This window comes from Bos mutus, chromosome 15 (assembly GCF_027580195.1).
Source record: "Bos mutus isolate GX-2022 chromosome 15, NWIPB_WYAK_1.1, whole genome shotgun sequence".
Classification (NCBI taxonomy): domain Eukaryota; kingdom Metazoa; phylum Chordata; class Mammalia; order Artiodactyla; family Bovidae; genus Bos; species Bos mutus.
In genome coordinates, this window is record NC_091631.1 from 3,898,141 (window position 1) to 3,917,182 (window position 19,042).

The 19,042-nt window shown below is 38.4% G+C and overlaps 1 protein-coding gene and 1 pseudogene across 1 annotated transcript; both read right to left on the reverse strand.

Annotated features, from left to right (window-relative positions):
• Window positions 1-9,781: 9,781 nt before the first annotated feature.
• LOC102282372 (olfactory receptor 4A47-like) lies at window positions 9,782-10,477 on the reverse strand (annotated as a pseudogene).
• Window positions 10,478-17,909: 7,432 nt separating this feature from the next.
• LOC102282096 (olfactory receptor 4A47) lies at window positions 17,910-18,834 on the reverse strand. The gene is given in 2 exon segments (XM_005900634.2): window positions 17,910-18,366; window positions 18,368-18,834. Coding segments are annotated over 2 exon segments (924 nt in total).
• Window positions 18,835-19,042: the final 208 nt, after the last annotated feature.

Genomic DNA, 19,042 nt, shown 5'->3' on the forward strand with positions numbered 1-19,042 from the left:
AAATTATCTCAGTTCAGAAAACAGAAGCTATACTTAGGAAAATCTAAAATTTCCATGTCAGTACTATGTTAGAAAGGACTTGTGAGACTGTGACCATTTGTCTTCTTCAAGATTTTAATGTGGAAGTTTTAAAGCTTTAATGTTGAGGAAGATGTTAACGATGGATCTGTCACATGTGGACTTACTATGTCGTGGTACATTCCTTCTGGTGGCATCACACAGGAGACAGTGATAAGGATCATCCACAAGAAAAAGAAATGCAAAAAAGCAAAATGGCTGTCTGAGGAGGCCTTACGAATAGCTGTGAAAAGAAGTGAAACAAAAGGCAAAGGAGAAAAGGAACAATATACCCATCTCAATGCAGAGTTCCAAAGAATAGCAAGGAGAGATACTAAAGCCTTCCTCAGTGATCAGTGCAAATAAATAGAGGAAAACAATAGAATGGGAAAGACTAGAGATCTCTTCAAGAAAATTAGAGATACCAAGGGAACATTTCATGCGAAGATGAGCTCGATAAAGGACAGAAATGGTATGGACCTAAGAGAAGCAGAAGATATTAAGAAGAGGTGGCAAGAATACACAGAAGAACTATGCAAAAAAGACACAATTGCACTCATCTCACACGCTAGTAAACTAATGCTCAAAATTCTCCAAGCCAGGCTTTAACAATACGTGAACTGTGAACTTTCAGATGTTCAAGCCGGTTTTTGAAAGGGTAGACGAACCAGAGATCAAATTGTCAACATTTGCTGGATCATCAAAAAAGCAAGAGAGTTTCAGAAAAACATCTATTTCTGTCTTATCGACTATGCCAAAGCCTTTGACTGTGTGGATCACAATAAACTGGGGAAAATTCTGAAAGAGATGGGAATACAAGAGCATCTGACCTGCCTCTTGAGAAATCTGTATGCAGGTCAGGAATCAACAGTTAGAACTGGACATGGAACAACAGACTGGTTCCAAAAAGGGATAGGAGTACATCAAGGCTGTATATTGTCACTCTGCTTAGTTAACTTATATGCAGAGTACATCATAAGAAACGCTGGGCTGGATGAAGCACAAGCTGGAATCAAGATTGCCAGTGGAAATATAAAAAACCTCAGATACACAGATTACACTACTCTTATTGCAGAAAGAGAAGAAGAACTAAGGAGCCTCTTGATGAAAGTGAAAGAGGAGAGTGAAAAAGTTGGCTTAAAGCTCAACATTCAGAAAACTAAGTATCTGATCCCATCACTTCACGGCAAATAGATGGGGAAACAGTGGAAACAGTGGAAGACTTCAGGTTTTGGGCTCCAAAATCACTGCAGATGGTGACCGCAGCCGTGAAATTAAAAGGCTCTTACTCCTTGGAAGAAAAGTTATGACCAACCTAGAAAGCATATTAAAAAGCAGAGACATTACTTTGCCAACAAATTCCGTCTAGTCAAAGCTATGGTTTTTCCAGTAGTCATGTATGGATGTGAGTGTTGGACTATAAAGAAAGCTGAGTGCTGAAAAATTGATACTTTTGAACTCTGGTGTTGGAGAAGACTCTTGAGAGTCTCTTGGACTTCAAGGAGATCCAACCAGTCCATCCTAAAGGAGATAAGTCCTGGGTGTTCATTGGAAGGACTGATGTTGAAGCTGAAACTCCAATATTTTGGCCACCTAATGTGAAGAACTGACTCATTGGAGAAGACCCTGATGCTGGGAAAGATTGAAGGTAGGAGGAGAAGGAGACAACAGAGGATGAAATGGTTGGATGGCATCACCGACTCAATGGACATGAGTTTGAGTAAGCTCTGGGAGTTGGTGATGGTCAGGGAAATCTGGCATACTGCAGTCCATGGGATCATGACTGAGCAACTGAAATGGACTAAACTGACATTCCTTCTATTTCCGACTTGGTGAGAGTTGTTTATGAAGAGATGTTTAATTTTTATATGATCATGATCAAACCAAGGAGAAATTAAGAAAATAATTTCACTTACAAAGCACCAAGAAGAACAAAATATTAAGAGCAAACTTAACCAATGAGACAAAAGTCTTGTAAACTGAAAATCACAAAATGTTACTCAAAGTATTAGTAGAACACACACATATATGGGAAAACATTTATGATCTATAATATTAATAGTATTTAGATGTTAATATTACTTCAAGAGATCTAAAGATTCAGGACACTCCCTATCAAAACCAAAAATGTTTTTTGCAGAAGTAAAAAAATTCATGACAAAATTCATATGGAATATTAAGGACTTCAAAATTGCCAAAACAGTTTTGAAAAGGGAGAAAGTTGGAGGTCTCATAATTCCTGATTCTAAAACATACTACAAAGCTACAGTAATCACAGCACTAGTATCGGGATAAAGATGGACAACAGACTAATGAGTAAAAAGAGCCTAGAAATAAACTTTTGTATATGTCCCAGATAATTTTCAATTGCCGAGAGTATTTTATGGGAAAAGGATATAATATGACATTGAGTGAAAAAAGAGGCAGTCACAAAAAAACAAATATTGTATGATTCCACATGAAAGTGAAAGTGAAGTCTCTCAGTCATGTCTGACTCTTTTCCACCCCGTGGACTGTAGCCCACCAGGGTCCTCCATCCATGGGATTCTCCAGGCAAGAATACTGGGGTGGGTTGCCATTCCCTTCTCCAGGGGATCTTCCCGACCCAGGGATCAAATCCACATCTCCCACATTGCAGGCAGACACTTTAACCTCTGAGCCACCAAAGAATCAAATCATAGACCAAAAGTAGAATGGTGGTGGCCCGCAGGTCAGTGATGGAAAATGGAGAATTTTGTTTAATGGTTTTAGAATTTCATTTGAGTAGTTGAAAAAGTTCTGGATATAGACAGTGGTAATATTTGCATAACAATGAGAACTAACTTAATGGCCACTTTAAAATGATTAAAGTTATGAATTTGATTATGTGTATTCAGCCATAATTTAAAAAGTAAATTTATGAACTAAGGTGACCTCATTACTTGATTTATGATATGAACATAGAGTATAGCATGATAGCCCAAAGTAAAGGCAAATATCATTGGCCTCAGATACATCTGGGTAATTTAAGAGGTAAATATGTCAATACAGTGACAAAACTACTGAAGGAAAATTGTTATTTTTAAATTTTTATTTTAATTTGGAGCAATCATGCTTGCATGCTCGGTGGTTTCAGTCGTGCCCACTCTTTGTAAACCTGTGGACTGTTGCCCACCAGACTCCTGTCCATGGGATTTTCCTGATAAGGATATTGGACTGGGGGTGCCGTGCCCTCCTCCATGGGATGTTCCCATTCCAGAGATCCAGCCCTCATCTCCTGTAGCTCTTGCACTGCAGGCGGATTCTTTAGCACAGAGCCACTGGGGAAGCCCATATTAGAGTACAGTGTTTGGCAATGTGCTAGTTTCAGGTGTACAGCAAAGTGAGAGTTACACATATACATGTATGCACTCTTTTTCAATTTCTTTTCCCATTTAGTTTATTACAAAATATTGAGTAGAGTTCCCTGGGCTATACAGTAGGACTTGTCATAATCTATGTCAAATATGTGGTGATTTAGTTGCTAAGTCATGTCCGACTCTTGGGATACCACGGACTGCAGCTCACTAGGCTCCTCTGTTCTTGGGATTTCCCAGGCAAGAATACTGGAGTGGTTTGCCATTTCCTTCTCCAGAGGATCTTCCCAACTCAGGGATGGAACCTGGATCTCCTGTACTGTAGGTAGAGTCTCTACAGACTGAGCTACCAGATGTATTTGGGGAATCTCTGGTGGCTCAGTGGTAAAGAAACCACCTGCAATGCAGAAGACACAGGAGACGTGGGTTCCATCACTGAGTTGAGAAGATCCCTTGGAGGAGCGCATGGCAACTCACTCTAATATTCTTGCCTGGAAAATCCTATGGACAGAGGAGCCTTGTGGGCTACAGTCCATAGGGTCATAGAGTCGGACATGACAGACGTGACTGAGCATGAGCAGGAGTGTGGATTTGTCAACTTTAAATTTTTTTGTAATCAATTCAACAAATATGGAGTACCTACATGAGCTAACACTTTCCGTTTCACCATAGGCTAGGCGTTGTTCTAAGTACTCAGGATGCATCAGAAAACAAAGACAAAAAAAGAAGAAGGCAGGGAGCAAGAAGGAAACGAAATCCAAACTATTTTGGAGTTTCAAAATCAGATTTTAGATGCAAGTTAGCAAACATATTTCAAGGATTTTTGTGCTCCTCCAGAGTAGTGCAGATTGCCCGCTTTTGCAAGGGAAAGAGAGGATTTTATGACATGAAACTTCCCTCCCTACAAAGCAGTGGGAATACACACTACAGATTGTATTTCAATTCCATGCTGCAAACAGAGATGCCAAAGTGACTGATGAAACACTGATTGGAATGAGTTTACCCTCCGAGTAACAGGGAATAATTTATGCTACATGGAAGAGTGATGACTTAAATAGACATTGTAATGACTTGAAATAAATAAATATATTTGCATTTCAAAAGAACAAAATCTCTAGAACTGTATCTTAATGGCTTCTCTCTTTTTTGATTGTTAACTAGATTTTATTTGTTGTTTTGTTTGTTTGTTTATTGTTTCTGGTTGTGCCATGTGGCTTATGGGATCCTAGTTCCTTTACCAGGGACTGAAACCCTGACCTTTGTCAATGAAACCAGGTAGTCACAACCACTGGACTGCAGGAAATTCCCGAATACTAATTCTGATAGAAATTAGAGTTCAACTGACAGCTGAGCAATGCAGAAATCTAAATAGTCTTTATAATGGTAAGTAATTCTCAGCCTGGATCTTTCCTCTGAGTGCCTATATTTCAAAATCAACATAATTTTGATAAGTGGTGTTCAGTTGTCCCCAATCATAAACTTGATTTTCTCTTTTCCATTTTAAAGAAAAACTCATTGTATATTGTTATAGACTCACTTTCTCATTCCAGAAATTCCTTATAACAATTTCACCTCTAAATTACTGAGTATGCAAGCTTAAGAAATTTAGCAAAGAAGTTATCATGATATGAAATGTAGCCAGGACTTGGGAACAGGTACACAAATAAGCAAACACAAAGATTAAGATGACCAGAGTGATGTGAGAGACACAGGCAGAGAGGACTTTGCCTCTCCCCTGCAACAGATACGTCTCTAGGGAGCACAAGATGACCACACATGAGGCCTTCAAGGGAAAGTATTTAACAGGCAAATGAACACACTGCTGGTAGCAACAGAGACCAAGCGTGTGAGCGTCCATGCAGACAAGTTTCAATAAAGAATTTGTCACAAATTAACTGTCCCTAACCCTAACCCTAACCCTAACCCTAACCCTAACCACAGACAGGCAGCTGCACCGTGAAGAGAATCTGGGTGGTTCCAAGGACAAACCCTCTAGCTCGTGTTACTGGAAAGAGGAAGCCACATCTCTTTCACTCACGATGGTTTCACAGCACAGGGTTTTGCAGATGGCCACACAGTGCTTATTGTAATCACGATGGGCAGAATGATCTCAGCAGAGACAAAAGATGTTCAGCAAAGATTTGAGTTCTGAACTGACAGAAAGAGAAGGGTTTTTTTGCTTTTTGTTTTTATTTTGTTTTTACAGCAGTGTCAGCCAGCATTTTAGGTGTCATAGCTGAAATACAATAGCGATCTACAAGGAATAAGAAAGCGATCTACAAGAAACACAAACAGGAACTCTAAACTCTACCCAAGCTTACAATAGGTGACTTGTTCACTGAAGATGCGTATTATGGCACCTAAATAACAGCTTTTTAAACTCTTCCTAATTTCACCTTCCTATGGTGAATCTTATTGAAAGAACTGCCTGAACATTTTTTTGTGACTAGCCTCTTTTAAATTTAACTTAATTTTAACTTTAGTTTTAAACTATATCATTTATTTTATTTACATTAAATTTATCATTAATTTTTAATAATTTTGAAATAGAAATATGTAAGTCTAGGCATATTTGTGAGAATCAATAGAAATGAGAGACTGCTAGTCTCCTCACAGATCAAAATATGTTACATATTATGGCATTTATGTGTCAACCTGCACATGAATAAAGAGATTAGTGAAACAGAAGAGTGTCAAATTGGGTCCAAATACATTGGGATTTCAGGATATAATAATCATTATTTAAGGCAATGGCACCCCACTCCAGTACTCTTGCCTGGAAAATCCCATGGACGGAGGAGCCTGGTAGGCTGCAGTCCATGGGGTCGCTAGGAGTGGGACATGACTGAGCGATTTCACTTTCACTTTTCACTTTCATGCATTGGAGAAGGAAATGGCAACCCACTCCAGTGTTCTTGCCTGGAGAATCCCAGGGATGGGGAGCCTGGTGGGCTGCCATTTATGGGGTTGCACAGAATCGGACACGACTGAAGTGACTTAGCATAGCATAACATTTCAAAATAATGGCCAAAGATAATCATGTAACTATTTTTAAAAATCATAAAATATTGAGAAACCACTAGAATTTCAATCCCAATTTGATTGAAATTGCAACTCTTATACCAAAATAAATTTGAGATGAATCAAAAATTTTAATATGATTTAAAAATGCTTTAAAAATTGAAATTTGAGATGAATCAAAATTGAAATTGCAACTCCTATACCAAAATAAATTTGAGATGAATCAAAATTTTTAATATAAGATATAAAAATGCTTTAAAAAATTAAACATTGAAAAAATTTAAGAATATTTGACACAAGTGGAATGGGAAAATCTTTCTAAGCAAGGTAAAAATTTTTTTTAATTTGAATACCAAATGTAAAACAATTACATGCAAAAAGCATTCTACATAGTTTAAAAATTTTAAAACATATAACCAGAAAATATTCACTACACATGCAGTGGTAAAAGTGATCTTTTCTTTAGTATATAAATATCTCATAAAATTCAGTATGGAAAAGATTAACCATTGAGTTAAATAGAAAAAGTTGAATGAATATAAGTATATAATTTTTGTATTTATATACACATAAATACACACAAAAATAATACAAATCAAAATAAACATGGCTAATTACTTTACAATATTCTATTAGTTTTGCCATACATCAACATGAATCTTAGCCTCTAATTAAAATAAATAAATTTAAATTTTAAATAAATAAATAAATAAACATATGGAAAGATAATCAAATTCAATTATATCAAAAGAGTTGTGGTTAAAGTATGAGTTACTTTAATCAGATGTCATAAATACTTATCAGGTACTGGTCATTGAGATGTGGACAAAAGAATTCTCACAGAATGAACAGGACTGTAACTATTTAAACAACGTCAAATATGGTAGCTTGGCAATAGCTACAAAAATCAACATTTTTACAAAAAAAAATCAACATTTTTAATGCCTATATTACCTGATTAAATATCATAGGAATAATCCTATGCTTATTAATTCATATTTGCACATATATAAAATATGTATTTATTGGAATATTATTTGTTATAAAAAAGTTTAGCAACCACATGAAGAGAAATGTGCATATTAATTTTGTATAAATTTATAAGAATTTTGTACCATAAGAAAAATTAAGATATATATATTTTAAGATAAGATATATATAGATAGATAGATAGATATGGACTTGGGCTTCCCAGGTGGCACAGTGGTAAAGAGTCCATCTGCCAATGCAGGAGACGAGAAGACACAAGATTGATCCTGGATTGGGAAGATCACCGGCAGTAGGAAATGGCAACCCACTTCAGTATTCTTGCCTGGGAAACGTCATGGACAGAGGGACCTGGCAGTCTACAGTCCATGGTATCTCAAAGAGTCAGAAACTATAAGTGACTGAGCATGCATGCACAAAATATATGGACTGGTATGGAAACATATTCAAGATATTGAATAGTAAAAGCAAGTGTTATATATATTGAAAGAAACAAATACATGTATGTTAATTACATTTGCATTTGCAAAGATTATTACAAGATGAAAAGAAACAAATTTAAGGCCAACAATTAGGGCTGGAAAATGCTGAGAAAAAAATAGCAAATTCATTTGACACTTCATACCATATTGTCTGGTTTCCATTACTGCTGTTTACTAATATCTGTTTTACTTCACTTCTTGTAAACAGGAAAAGCATTAAGTTAAAAATCTTGTGTATAATGCAACTGAAATATAGTAAAGAAGGCAATATATATAGAATTAAATACTTTAAATTGTATAAATTAAAGGTTCATTTACATGATAAGAATCTAAATAAAAGTGAATCTGTCCTGAAAAAGAGATGTTGTTGCTTTCAGTCTCTAAGTCATGTCCAACTCTTTGTTACCCCATGAACTGCAGCATCATATTTACTTTTTTTTCATGAAAAAGAGTAAAAAATATAAATCCATAAATTGGTTGGGCTTCCCAGGTGGCTCTAGTGGTAAAGAACCCAGTAGCCAATGCAGGAGACATAAGAGATGCCAGTTAGATCCATGGTTTGGGAAGATCCCACGGAGGAGGGCATGGCAACCCACTCCAGTATTCTTGACTGGAGAATCCCATGAGCAGAAGAGCCTGACAAGTTACAATCCATGGGGTCACACAGAGTCAGACATGACTGAAGCGACTTAGAACACATAAACTGGTATAAAATCAGTGTACTTTCTCATGATTTCATTCAGTTCAGTTCAGTTCAGTTCAGTCGCTCAGTCGTGTCTGACTCCTTGCAACCCCATGAATCACAGCACACCAGGCCTCCCTGTCCATCACCAACTCCCACAGTTCACCCAGACTCACGTCCATTGAGTCAGTGATGCCATGCAACCATCTCATCCTCTGTTGTCCCCTTCTCCTCCTGCCCCCAATCCCTCCCAGCATCAGAGTCTTTTCCAATGAGTCAACTCTTCGCATGAGGTGGCCAAAGTACTGGAGTTTCAGCTTTAGCATCATTCCTTCCAAAGAAATCCCAGGGCTGATCTCCTTTAGAATGACTGGTTGGATCTCCTTGCAGTCCAAGGGACTCTCAAGAGTTTTCTCCAACACCACAGTTCAAAAGCATCAATTCTTCAGCGCTCAGCCTTCTTCACAGTCCAACTCTCACATCCATACATGACTACTGGAAAAACCATAGCCTTGACTAGACGGACCTTTGTTGGCAAAGTAATGTCTCTGCTTTTGAATATGCTATCTAGTTTGGTCATAACTTTCCTTCCAAGGAGTAAGTGTGTTTTAATTTCATGGCTGCAGTCACCATCTGTAGTGATTTTGGAGCCCAAAAAGATGATTTCATTATATATTATTAATTCTTTGCTATATAGGCATTATACTATTCTGGGTACAGAGCTGAACAAGTTAATTGTAGACTTTACATTCTAGTAGGGAGGAAAGCTGTTATTAATGCCAGAGTTGTACAATTGTAATCTTTATTTATAATTATCATAAACTTGTTGAAGAAAGAGAAACAAGAATCAAATTGCAAAATGGCTTCAGTGGTGGCTCAGATGGTAAAGAATCTGCCAGCAATGACGTAGACCTGGATTTGATCCATGGGTTGGGAAGATCTCCTGGAGGAGGACAGGGAAGCCCACTCTAGTATTCTTCTCTGGAGAATCCCCATGGACAGAGAAGCTTAGCGGGCTACAGTTCACGGGGTCACAGAGAGTTGGACACAACTGAGGGACTAAGCACAAAATGACTTTTGCATTCAAAGGAAATGGAACCTGATGTCAAATGACTCCTTTCATAGAAACTAAAGCACTTAGTTAAAATGAGCTATGATGTTCCTTCTACAGACCTTCTTCATAGACTTACTTAACTCAGAATTTATTAGAATGTCTATTAATGGGTCCTGCACACACTCAATGATTTGTCAATGGGGAAGGTCTTAGCAGGTCTTGCATTTACAAACAGAGAGGGAACAAAGAAGCAGACAACCACAGTAATGTGGGAACCACAGGTCTGGAGGGCTTTCTGCCTCCCTTCCTGAGTCAGGTTCTTCAGAGAGTGCAGGATGACTCCACAGGAGACGAGCAAGAACAGAAACATGACAGTGCAGATCAGCCCTCCATTGGCCAGCAGTAAGATGCCAATGAGATAGGTGTCAGTACACACGAGTCTCAGTAAAGGGAACATGTCACACATAAAGTGATCAATGACATTTGGGCCACAGAAAGGGGGCCCACACACAGTGCTAAGTTGAATAACTGAGCGCAGAAAACCCCCAACCCAGGACACCATTAGCAACACAGCACACACCCTCTGCCTCATGATCACCAAGTAATGCAGGGCTCACAGATGGCCACATAGCGGTCACGGGCCATCACCAGCAGAAGGATGATCTCTGATCCACCAAAAAAGTGCTCTGTAAACAGTTGGGTCATGCAAGATTCAAATGATATGATTTTTTTTCCCTGCGAACAAGTCTGAAATCATTCTAGGGGTAACACAAGAAGAATAAGTGACATCCATAAAAGAGAAGCTAGCAACAAAAAAGTACATCAGTGAGTTCAGGGTCTTGCTCACAGGTATAGTCATGATAATGACCAGGTTGCCTACCAGGATCAAAATGTAGAAGAACAAGAACATAACAGAAAGTACTTTCTGTTGCTTTGGATTCTGTGTGAGGCTCAGGAGGACAGAGTAAGTTACATTGTTCCTTGGTTCCATCCAGTCTGGACAGAAGCTGAGTTCAGGTATTAGAAGCAGTTGGTCTAAAAGACAAGGGGAGGGATGGTATGGGGTGGGAGGTGGGAGGGGTGTTCAGGATGGGGAACACATGTACACCCGTGGCAGATTCATGTTGTTGTATGGCAAAACCAATACAATATTGTAAAGTAATTAGACTCCAATTAAAATAAATAAATTTATATTTAAAATAAAAAGACAAGGGGAAAAAACACTTAAATTGAAAAAAAAAAAAAACACTTAAAGAGGAAAACAGTTCAATGTACAATTTTTATTTAACCATTCATTAGAAGAATGTATATAGAACATCTATTTGTGTCTAATATGTCGTGGCCATTTGATTACCAAGTTGAATACGATAGTTTCTTTCCCTCAATGATATGGTACATAACAAGGGATTCAGTTCGGTTCAGTTCAGTCACTCAGTCGTGTCCAACTCTTTTCGACTCCATGAATCGCAGCACGCCAGGCCTCCCTGTCCATCACCAACTCCCGCAGTTCACTCAGACTCACGTCCATCGAGTCAGTGATGCTATCCAGCCATCTCATCCTGTCGACCCCTTCTCCTCCTGCCCCCAATCCCTCCCAGCATCAGAGTCTTTTCCAATGAGTCAACTCTTTGCATGAGGTGACCAATGTACTGGAGTTTCAGCTTTAGCATCATTCCTTCCAAAGAAATCTCAGGGCTGATCTCCTTCAGAATGGACTGGTTGGATCTCCTTGCAGTCCAAGGGACTCTCAAGAGTCTTTTCCAACACCACAGTTCAAAAGCATCAATTCTTTGGCTCTCAGCTTTCTTCACAGTCCAACTCTCACATCCATACATGACCACCTTTGTTGGCAAAGTAATGTCTCTGCTTTTGAATATGCTATCTAGGTTGGTCATAACTTTCCTTCCAAGGAGTAAGTGTCTTTTAATTTCATGGCTGCAATCACCATCTGCAGTGATTTTGGAGCCCCAAAAAATAAAGTCTGACACTGTTTCCACTGTTTCCCCATCTATTTGCCATGAAGTGATGGGACCGGATGCCATGATCTTCGTTTTCTGAATGTTGAGCTTTGAGCCAACTTTTTCACTCTCCTCTTTCACTTTCATCAAGAGGCTTTTTAGTTCCTCTTTACTTTCTACCATAAGGGTGGTGTCATCTGCATATCTGAGGTTATTGATATTTCTCCCGGCAATCTTGATTCCAGTTTGTGCTTCCTCCATCCCAGTGTTTCTCATGATGTACTCTGCGTATAAGTTAAATAAGCAGGGTGACAATGTACAGCCCTGACGTACTCCTTTTCCTATTTGGAAGCAATTTTCCCATTTAGTTTATTACAAAATATTGAGTAGAGTTCCCTGTTCTATACAGTAGGACTTGTCATAATCTATGTTAAATATGTGGTGGTTTAGTCTTAAGTCATGTCTGACTCTTGCGATACTATGGACTGCAGCCCACTAGGATCCTCTGTCCATGGGATTTTCCTGGCAAGGATACTGGAGAGGGGTGCCATGCCCTCCTCCACGAGATCTTCCTGACCCAGGGATCCAGCCCACATCTCCATTAGCTCTTGCTTTGCAGGCGGATTCTTTACCACAGAGACACCCGGAAAGCCCATATTAGGATATAGTGGTTAGCAATGTCTACATTGCTACAATTATCTACATTGCTAAAAAAAATGACTACAGCAAAGTGACTGAGCTATACATATACATGTATCTACTCTTTTTCAAATTCTTTTCCCATTTAGTTTATTACAAAATATTGAGTAGAGTTCCTTATGCTATAGAATAGGCCTTGCTATAATCTATTTTAAATATATTAGTGTGTATCTGGGGCTTCTCTGGTGGTTCGCTGGTAAAGAATCCACCTGTAATGCAGAAGACACCAGAGACCTGGGTTCCATCACTGGGTTGAGAAGATCCCTGGAGGAGGGCATGGCAACCCTCAAGCCTAGGTATATTTGTGAGAGACAATAGGAATGAGACACGGCTAGTATCCTCACAGATCAAAATGTGTTACATATTATGGCAGTTATGTGTCAGCCTGTACATGAAAAAAGAGATTAGTGAAACAGAAGAGTGTCTTGAATTGGGTCAAAATAAACTGGGATTTCAGGAAACAAAACTCAGGATTTCAAGTTAATGGCAAAAAGATAGTTATGCAACTATTTTTAAAAACCATAAAATATAGATAAACCACTAAAATTTCAATACCTATTTAACTCTTATAGCAAAATAAATTCAAGATTAATCAAAAGTTTTACTATAATATATAAAAATGTTTTAAAAAAAATAAGCACTGGAAAAGAATTGAAGACTATTTGGCACAAGTGGAATGGGAAAATGTATCTTTCTAAGCAAGATACACAAATGAAAAAAATTGAATATAAAATGTAAAAAAAAAAGTACATGCAAAAATCATTCTACATAGTTTAAAAAGTTAAAAACATGGAACCTGGAAATGGAGAAGGAAATGTCAACCCACTCCAGGATTCTTGTCTGGGAAATCCCATGGACAGAGAAGCCTGGTGGGCTACAGTCCATAGGGTAGCAAAAGAGTCAGAAACAACTTAGCAACTAAACAACAAGAAATCTAATTTTTAAACCTAATTTGATGACATATTGTGCATGTATTTTTAATTACCCCTTTTGAACTAACGTATCATGCACTTTTTCTCACATCTTCAAATTTTCTTTGAAAACAATTTTTTTAAATTTTATTTTATTTTTAAACTTTACATAATTGTATTAGTTTTGCCAAATATCAAAATGAATCCACCACAGGTATACATGTGTTCCCCATCCTGAACCCTCCCCTCCTCCTACACAATTTTTAATAGCTGCATGATAACCCATCTTATGAACAGATTGTATTCATTTACTTGTCAAATATTTTTGGTTGTTTAGGTTTTTGCTTTTCACAACAGTGAGTGGTACCATAGTCCTCAGTGTTTTTATTCTATTTGTTTAGCAGCTGGTGGCTCAGACGGTAAAGAATCCACCTGCAATGTAGGAGACCTTGGTTCAGTCCCTGGGATGGGAAGATCCCCTGGAGAAGGGCACAGCTACCCACCTCAATATTTTGGCCTGGAGAATTCCATGGACAGAGGAGCATGGCAGGTTACAGTCCTTGGGGTCACAACAAGTAGGACACAGCTGAGACACTTTCACACAAGCAGAAAATACAAATTGCTCATGCAGTGGTAAAAGTAATCATTTCTTAGCATATAAATATCTCATAAAAATCAGTATAGAAAAGAGTAACCATTGAATTAAATAGGTAAAATTTGAATGAATATATACATATAAATGTGTTTATATAAATATATACATATAAACTCACAGAAAATTAATACAAATCAAATGAAATGTGTGGAAAGATGATTGAATTCAATTATATCAAAAGGGTTGTGGTTAAAGAATAAGAGTAACTTTAATCAGATGTCATAAATATTTATCAGGTACTGATGATTGAGATGTGGACAAAAGAATTCTCATAGAGTGGACAGGACTGTAACTACTTAACCTCAAGTATGGTAATTTGACAATAACTATCAATATCAACATTTAAATGCATATATTACCTGACCATTCATTCAAATATCATAGGAACAATGCTATCCCTATAAAATTATATTTTCATATACATAAAACTTACATTAACTAGAATATTATTTACCATAGAAAAGTTTAGCAACCACATTAATAGAAATTTACATATTAATTTTACCATAAATTTATAAGGAGAACTGTGCACCATAAGAAAAATTATATATATATGTGTGTATATATATATATGACTAGGCTTCCCAGGTGGCCCAGTAGTAAAGAATCTGCCAGCCAGTGCAGGAGACGCAGAAGACACAAGCTCGATCCTGGGTCAAGAAGATCCCCTGGAGTATGAAATGGCAACCCACTCCAATATTCTTGCCTGGGAAATTTCATGGACAGAAGGGACTGGCAGGCTATACTCCATGGGATCTCAAAGAGTCAGAAACTACAAGCAACTGATCATGCATGTACAAAATATATGGACTTGTATAGAAACATCTTCAAGATGTTGTATAGTAAAAGCAAGTGTTACATATATCAGATCAGATCAGTCGCTCAGTCGTGTCCGACTCTTTGCTACCCATGAATCGCAGCACGCCAGGCCTCCCTGTCCACCACCAACTCCCGGAGTTCACCCAGACTCACATCCATCGAGTCAGTGATGTCATCCAGGCATCTCATCTTCTGTCATCCCCTTCTCCTCCTGCCCCCAATCCCTCCCAGCTTTTCCAAGGAGTCAACTCTTCACATGAGGTGGCCAAAGTACTGGAGTTTCCGCTTTACCATCATTCCTTCCAAAGAAATCCCAGGGCTGATCTCCTTCAGAATGGACTGGTTGGATCTCCTTGCAGTTGGAGAAGAGTCTTCTCCAACACCACAGTTCAAAAGCATCAATTCTTCAGCGCTCAGCCTTCTTCACAGTCCAACTCTCACATCCATACATGACCACAGGAAAAACCATAGTCTTGACTAGACGAACCTTTGTTGGCAAAGTAATGTCTCTGCTTTTGAATATGCTATCTAGGTTGGTCATAACTTTCCTTCCAAGGAGTAAGCGTCTTTTAATTTCATGGCTGCAGTCACCATCTGCAGTGATTTTGGAGCCCAGAAAAATAAAGTCTGACTCTGTTTCCACTCTTTCCCCATCTATTTCACGTGAAGTGGTGGGACCGGATGCCATGATCTTCGTTTTCTGAATGTTGAGCTTTAAGCCAACTTTTTCACTCTCCACTTGCACTTTCATCAAGAGGCTTTTCAGTTCCTCTTCACTTTCTGCCATAAGGGTGGTGTCATCTGCATATCTGAGGTTATTGATATTTCTCCCAGCAATCTTGATTCCAGTTTGTGTTTCTTCCAGTCCAGCGTTTCTCATGATGTACTCTCCATATAAGTTAAATAAACAGGGTGACAATATACAGCCTTGATGAACTCCTTTTCCTATTTGGAACCAGTCTGTTGTTCTAGATCTGATAGATCTGATAGATAGAGTGCCTGATGAACTATGGAATGAGGTTCGTGACATTGTACAGGAGACAGGGAGCAAGACCATTACCATAGAAAAGAAATGCAAAAAAGCAAAATGACTGTCTGGGGAGGACTTACAAATAGCTGTGAAAAGAAAAGAAGCGAAAAGCAAAGGAGAAAAGGAAAGATATAAACATCTGAATGCAGAGTTCCAAAGAATAGCAAGAAGAGATAAGAAAGCCTTCTTCAGTGATCAATGAAAAGAAATAGAGGAAAACAACAGAATGGAAAAGACTAGGGATCTCTTCAAGAAAATCAGAGATATCAAGGGAACATTTCATGCAAAGATAAGCTTGATAAAGGACAGAAATGGTATGGACCTAACAGAAGCAGAAGATATTAAGAAGAGATGGCAAGAATACACAGAAGAATTGTACAAAAAAAGATCTTCACGACCAAGATAATCACAATGGTGTGATCACTGACCTAGAGCCAGACATCCTGGAATGTGAAGTCAAGTGGGCCTTAGAAAGCATCACTACGAACAAAGCTAGTGGAGGTGATGGAATTCCAGTTGAGCTATTGCAAATCCTGAAAGATGATGCTGTGAAAGTGCTGCACTCAATATGCCAGCACATTTGGAAAACTCAGCAGTGGCCACAGGACTGGAAAAGATCAGTTTTCATTCCAATCCCAAAGAAAGGCAATGCCAAAGAATGCTCAAACTACTGCACAATTGCACTCATCTCACACGCTAGTAAAGTAATGCTCAAAATTCTCCAAGCCAGGCTTCAGCAATATGCGAACCGTGAACTTCCTGATGTTCAAGCTGGTTTTAGAAAAGGCAGAGTAACCAGAGATCAAATTGCCAACATCCGCTGGATCATCGAAAAAGCAAGAGAGTTCCAGAAAAACATCTGTTTCTGCTTTATTGACTATGCCAAAGCCTTTGACTGTGTGGATCGCAATAAACTGTGGAAAATTCTTCAAGAGATGGGAATACCAGACCACCTGACCTGCCTCTTGAGAAATGTGTATGCAGGTCAGGAAGCAACAGTTACATATATAGAAAGAAGCAAATATGTGTATGTTAATTACACTTGCATTTGTAAAGATTATTACCAGATGAAAAGAAACAAATTAGGGCCAACAATTAGGGCTGGAAAATGCTGAGAAAAAAGTGGGAATTTCATGCGACACTGCATACCATATTGTTTGGTTTCCATTTATGCTGTTTATTGATATCTGTTTTACTTCAGATCTTCTTGTAAATAGGAAAGTATTAAGTTAAAGATTTTTTGCATAATGCCATGGAAGTATAGTTTAAAAAAAGGCAATATATATATAAATAAATATTTTAAGTTCTATCAATAAAAAAGTTCATTTAAATGATAAGAATCTAAATAAAAATCATTCTGTCCTGAAAAAGAGTGGTTATTGTTGTTCAATCACCAAGTCCAACTCATTGCTACTCCATGAACTGCAATATCTTTTTTTTTTTTTTTTTTTCATGAAAAAGAGTAAAAAATATAAGTCCATAAATTGGTTGGGCTTCCCAGGTGGCTCTAGTGGTAAAGAACTCAGCAGCCAATGCAGGAGGCATAAGAGATGCCAGTTCAATCCCTGGGTCAGGAAGATTGCATGGAGGAGGGCATGGCAACCCACTCCAGTATTCTTGCCTGGAGAATTCCATGAACAGAGAAGCCTGATGAGCTACAGTCTGTAGGGTCACATAGATTCAGACATGACTGAAGCGACTGAGCATACATAAATTAGTTAAAAATCAGTGCAATAATTTTCTCATGAATTCATTATACATTTTTTTTTTTGCTATATAGGTTTTATACCATTCTGGGTACAGTTATATACAAGTAATTATAGACCTTACATTCTAGTAAGGAGGAAAACTGTTATTAATAGCACAGATGTATAATTGCAATCTTTAATTATGATCATCATAAACTTGTTGAAGAAAGAGAAATCAGAATCAAATTGTAAAATGGCTTCCCTGGTGGCTAATATTGTAAAGAATCTGCCTGCAATGGGGGAGACCTGGGTTCGATCGCTGGGTTGAGAAGATCACATGGAGGAGAGCAAGGCAATTCACTCCAGTATTCTTGTCTAGAGAATCCCCATGGACAGAGGAGCCTGGCAGGCTACAGTCCATGCAGTTGCAAACAGCTGGACATGACCGAGTGACTAAGCACAAAATGACTTCTGCATTCAAAGGAAATGTCCCCTGATGTCAAATGATTCCTTTCATAGTAATTAATACACTTAGTTAAAATGAGATATGATGTTCCTTCTCCAGACCTTCTTCATAGCATTAGTTAACTCAGAGTTTCTTAGACTGTAGATTAATGGGTTCAGCCTGGGACTTATGACTGTATAAAACACGCTCAATGATTTGTCAAAGGAGAAGGTCTTAGCAGGTCTTGCCTTTACAAATATAGAGGGAACAGAGGAGCAGATAACCACAGTGATGTGGGAACCCCAGGTCTGGAGGGCTTTCCGCCTCCCTTCCTGACTCAGGTTCTTCAGAGAGTGCAGGATGACTCCATAGGAGACAAGTAAGAGCAGAAAGCCAAGAGTGCAGATCAGCCCTCCATTGGCCAGCACTAAGATGCCAATGAGATAGGTGTCAGTACACACGAGTCTAAGTAAAGGGAACATGTCACACATAAAGTGATCAATGACATTTGGGCCACAGAAAGGGGGCCCACAAACAGTGCGGTTGAGTTGCTGAGTGCAGAAAACCCCCAACCCAGGACACCACCAGCAACACAGCACACACCCTCTGCCTCATGATCACCAAAGAATGCAAAGGCTTACAGATGGCCTCATAGCAGTCATAGGCCATCACCAACAGGATGATCTCTGATCCACCAAAAAAGTGCTCTGTATACAGCTGGGTCATGCAAGATTCAAATGATATGATCTTTCCCCCTAAGAACAAGTCTGAAATCATTCTAGGGGTAATACAAGAAGAATAAGTGACATCAATAAATGATAAGCTAGCAAGAAAAAAGTACATTGGTGAGTTTAGGGTCTTACTGACAGTTATATTCATAATAATGACCAGGTCACCCATCAGAGTCAAAATATAGAAGAACAAGAACATAACAGAAAGTACTTTCTGTTCCTTTGGATTTTGTGTGAGGCCCAGGAGGACAAAGTAAGTTACATTGTTCCTTGGTTCCATCCAGTCTGGACAGAAGCTGAGTTCAGGTATTAGAAGCAGTTGGTCTAAAAGACAATGGAAAAAAAAAAAACACTTATACTGGGGGAAAAAAAGCACTTAAAGGGGAAAACACTTACATGTACAATTGTTTATTTACACATTCTCTTGAAGAATGTATATAGAACATCTATGTGTCTATATGTCATGGACATTTTGATTACAAGTTGAG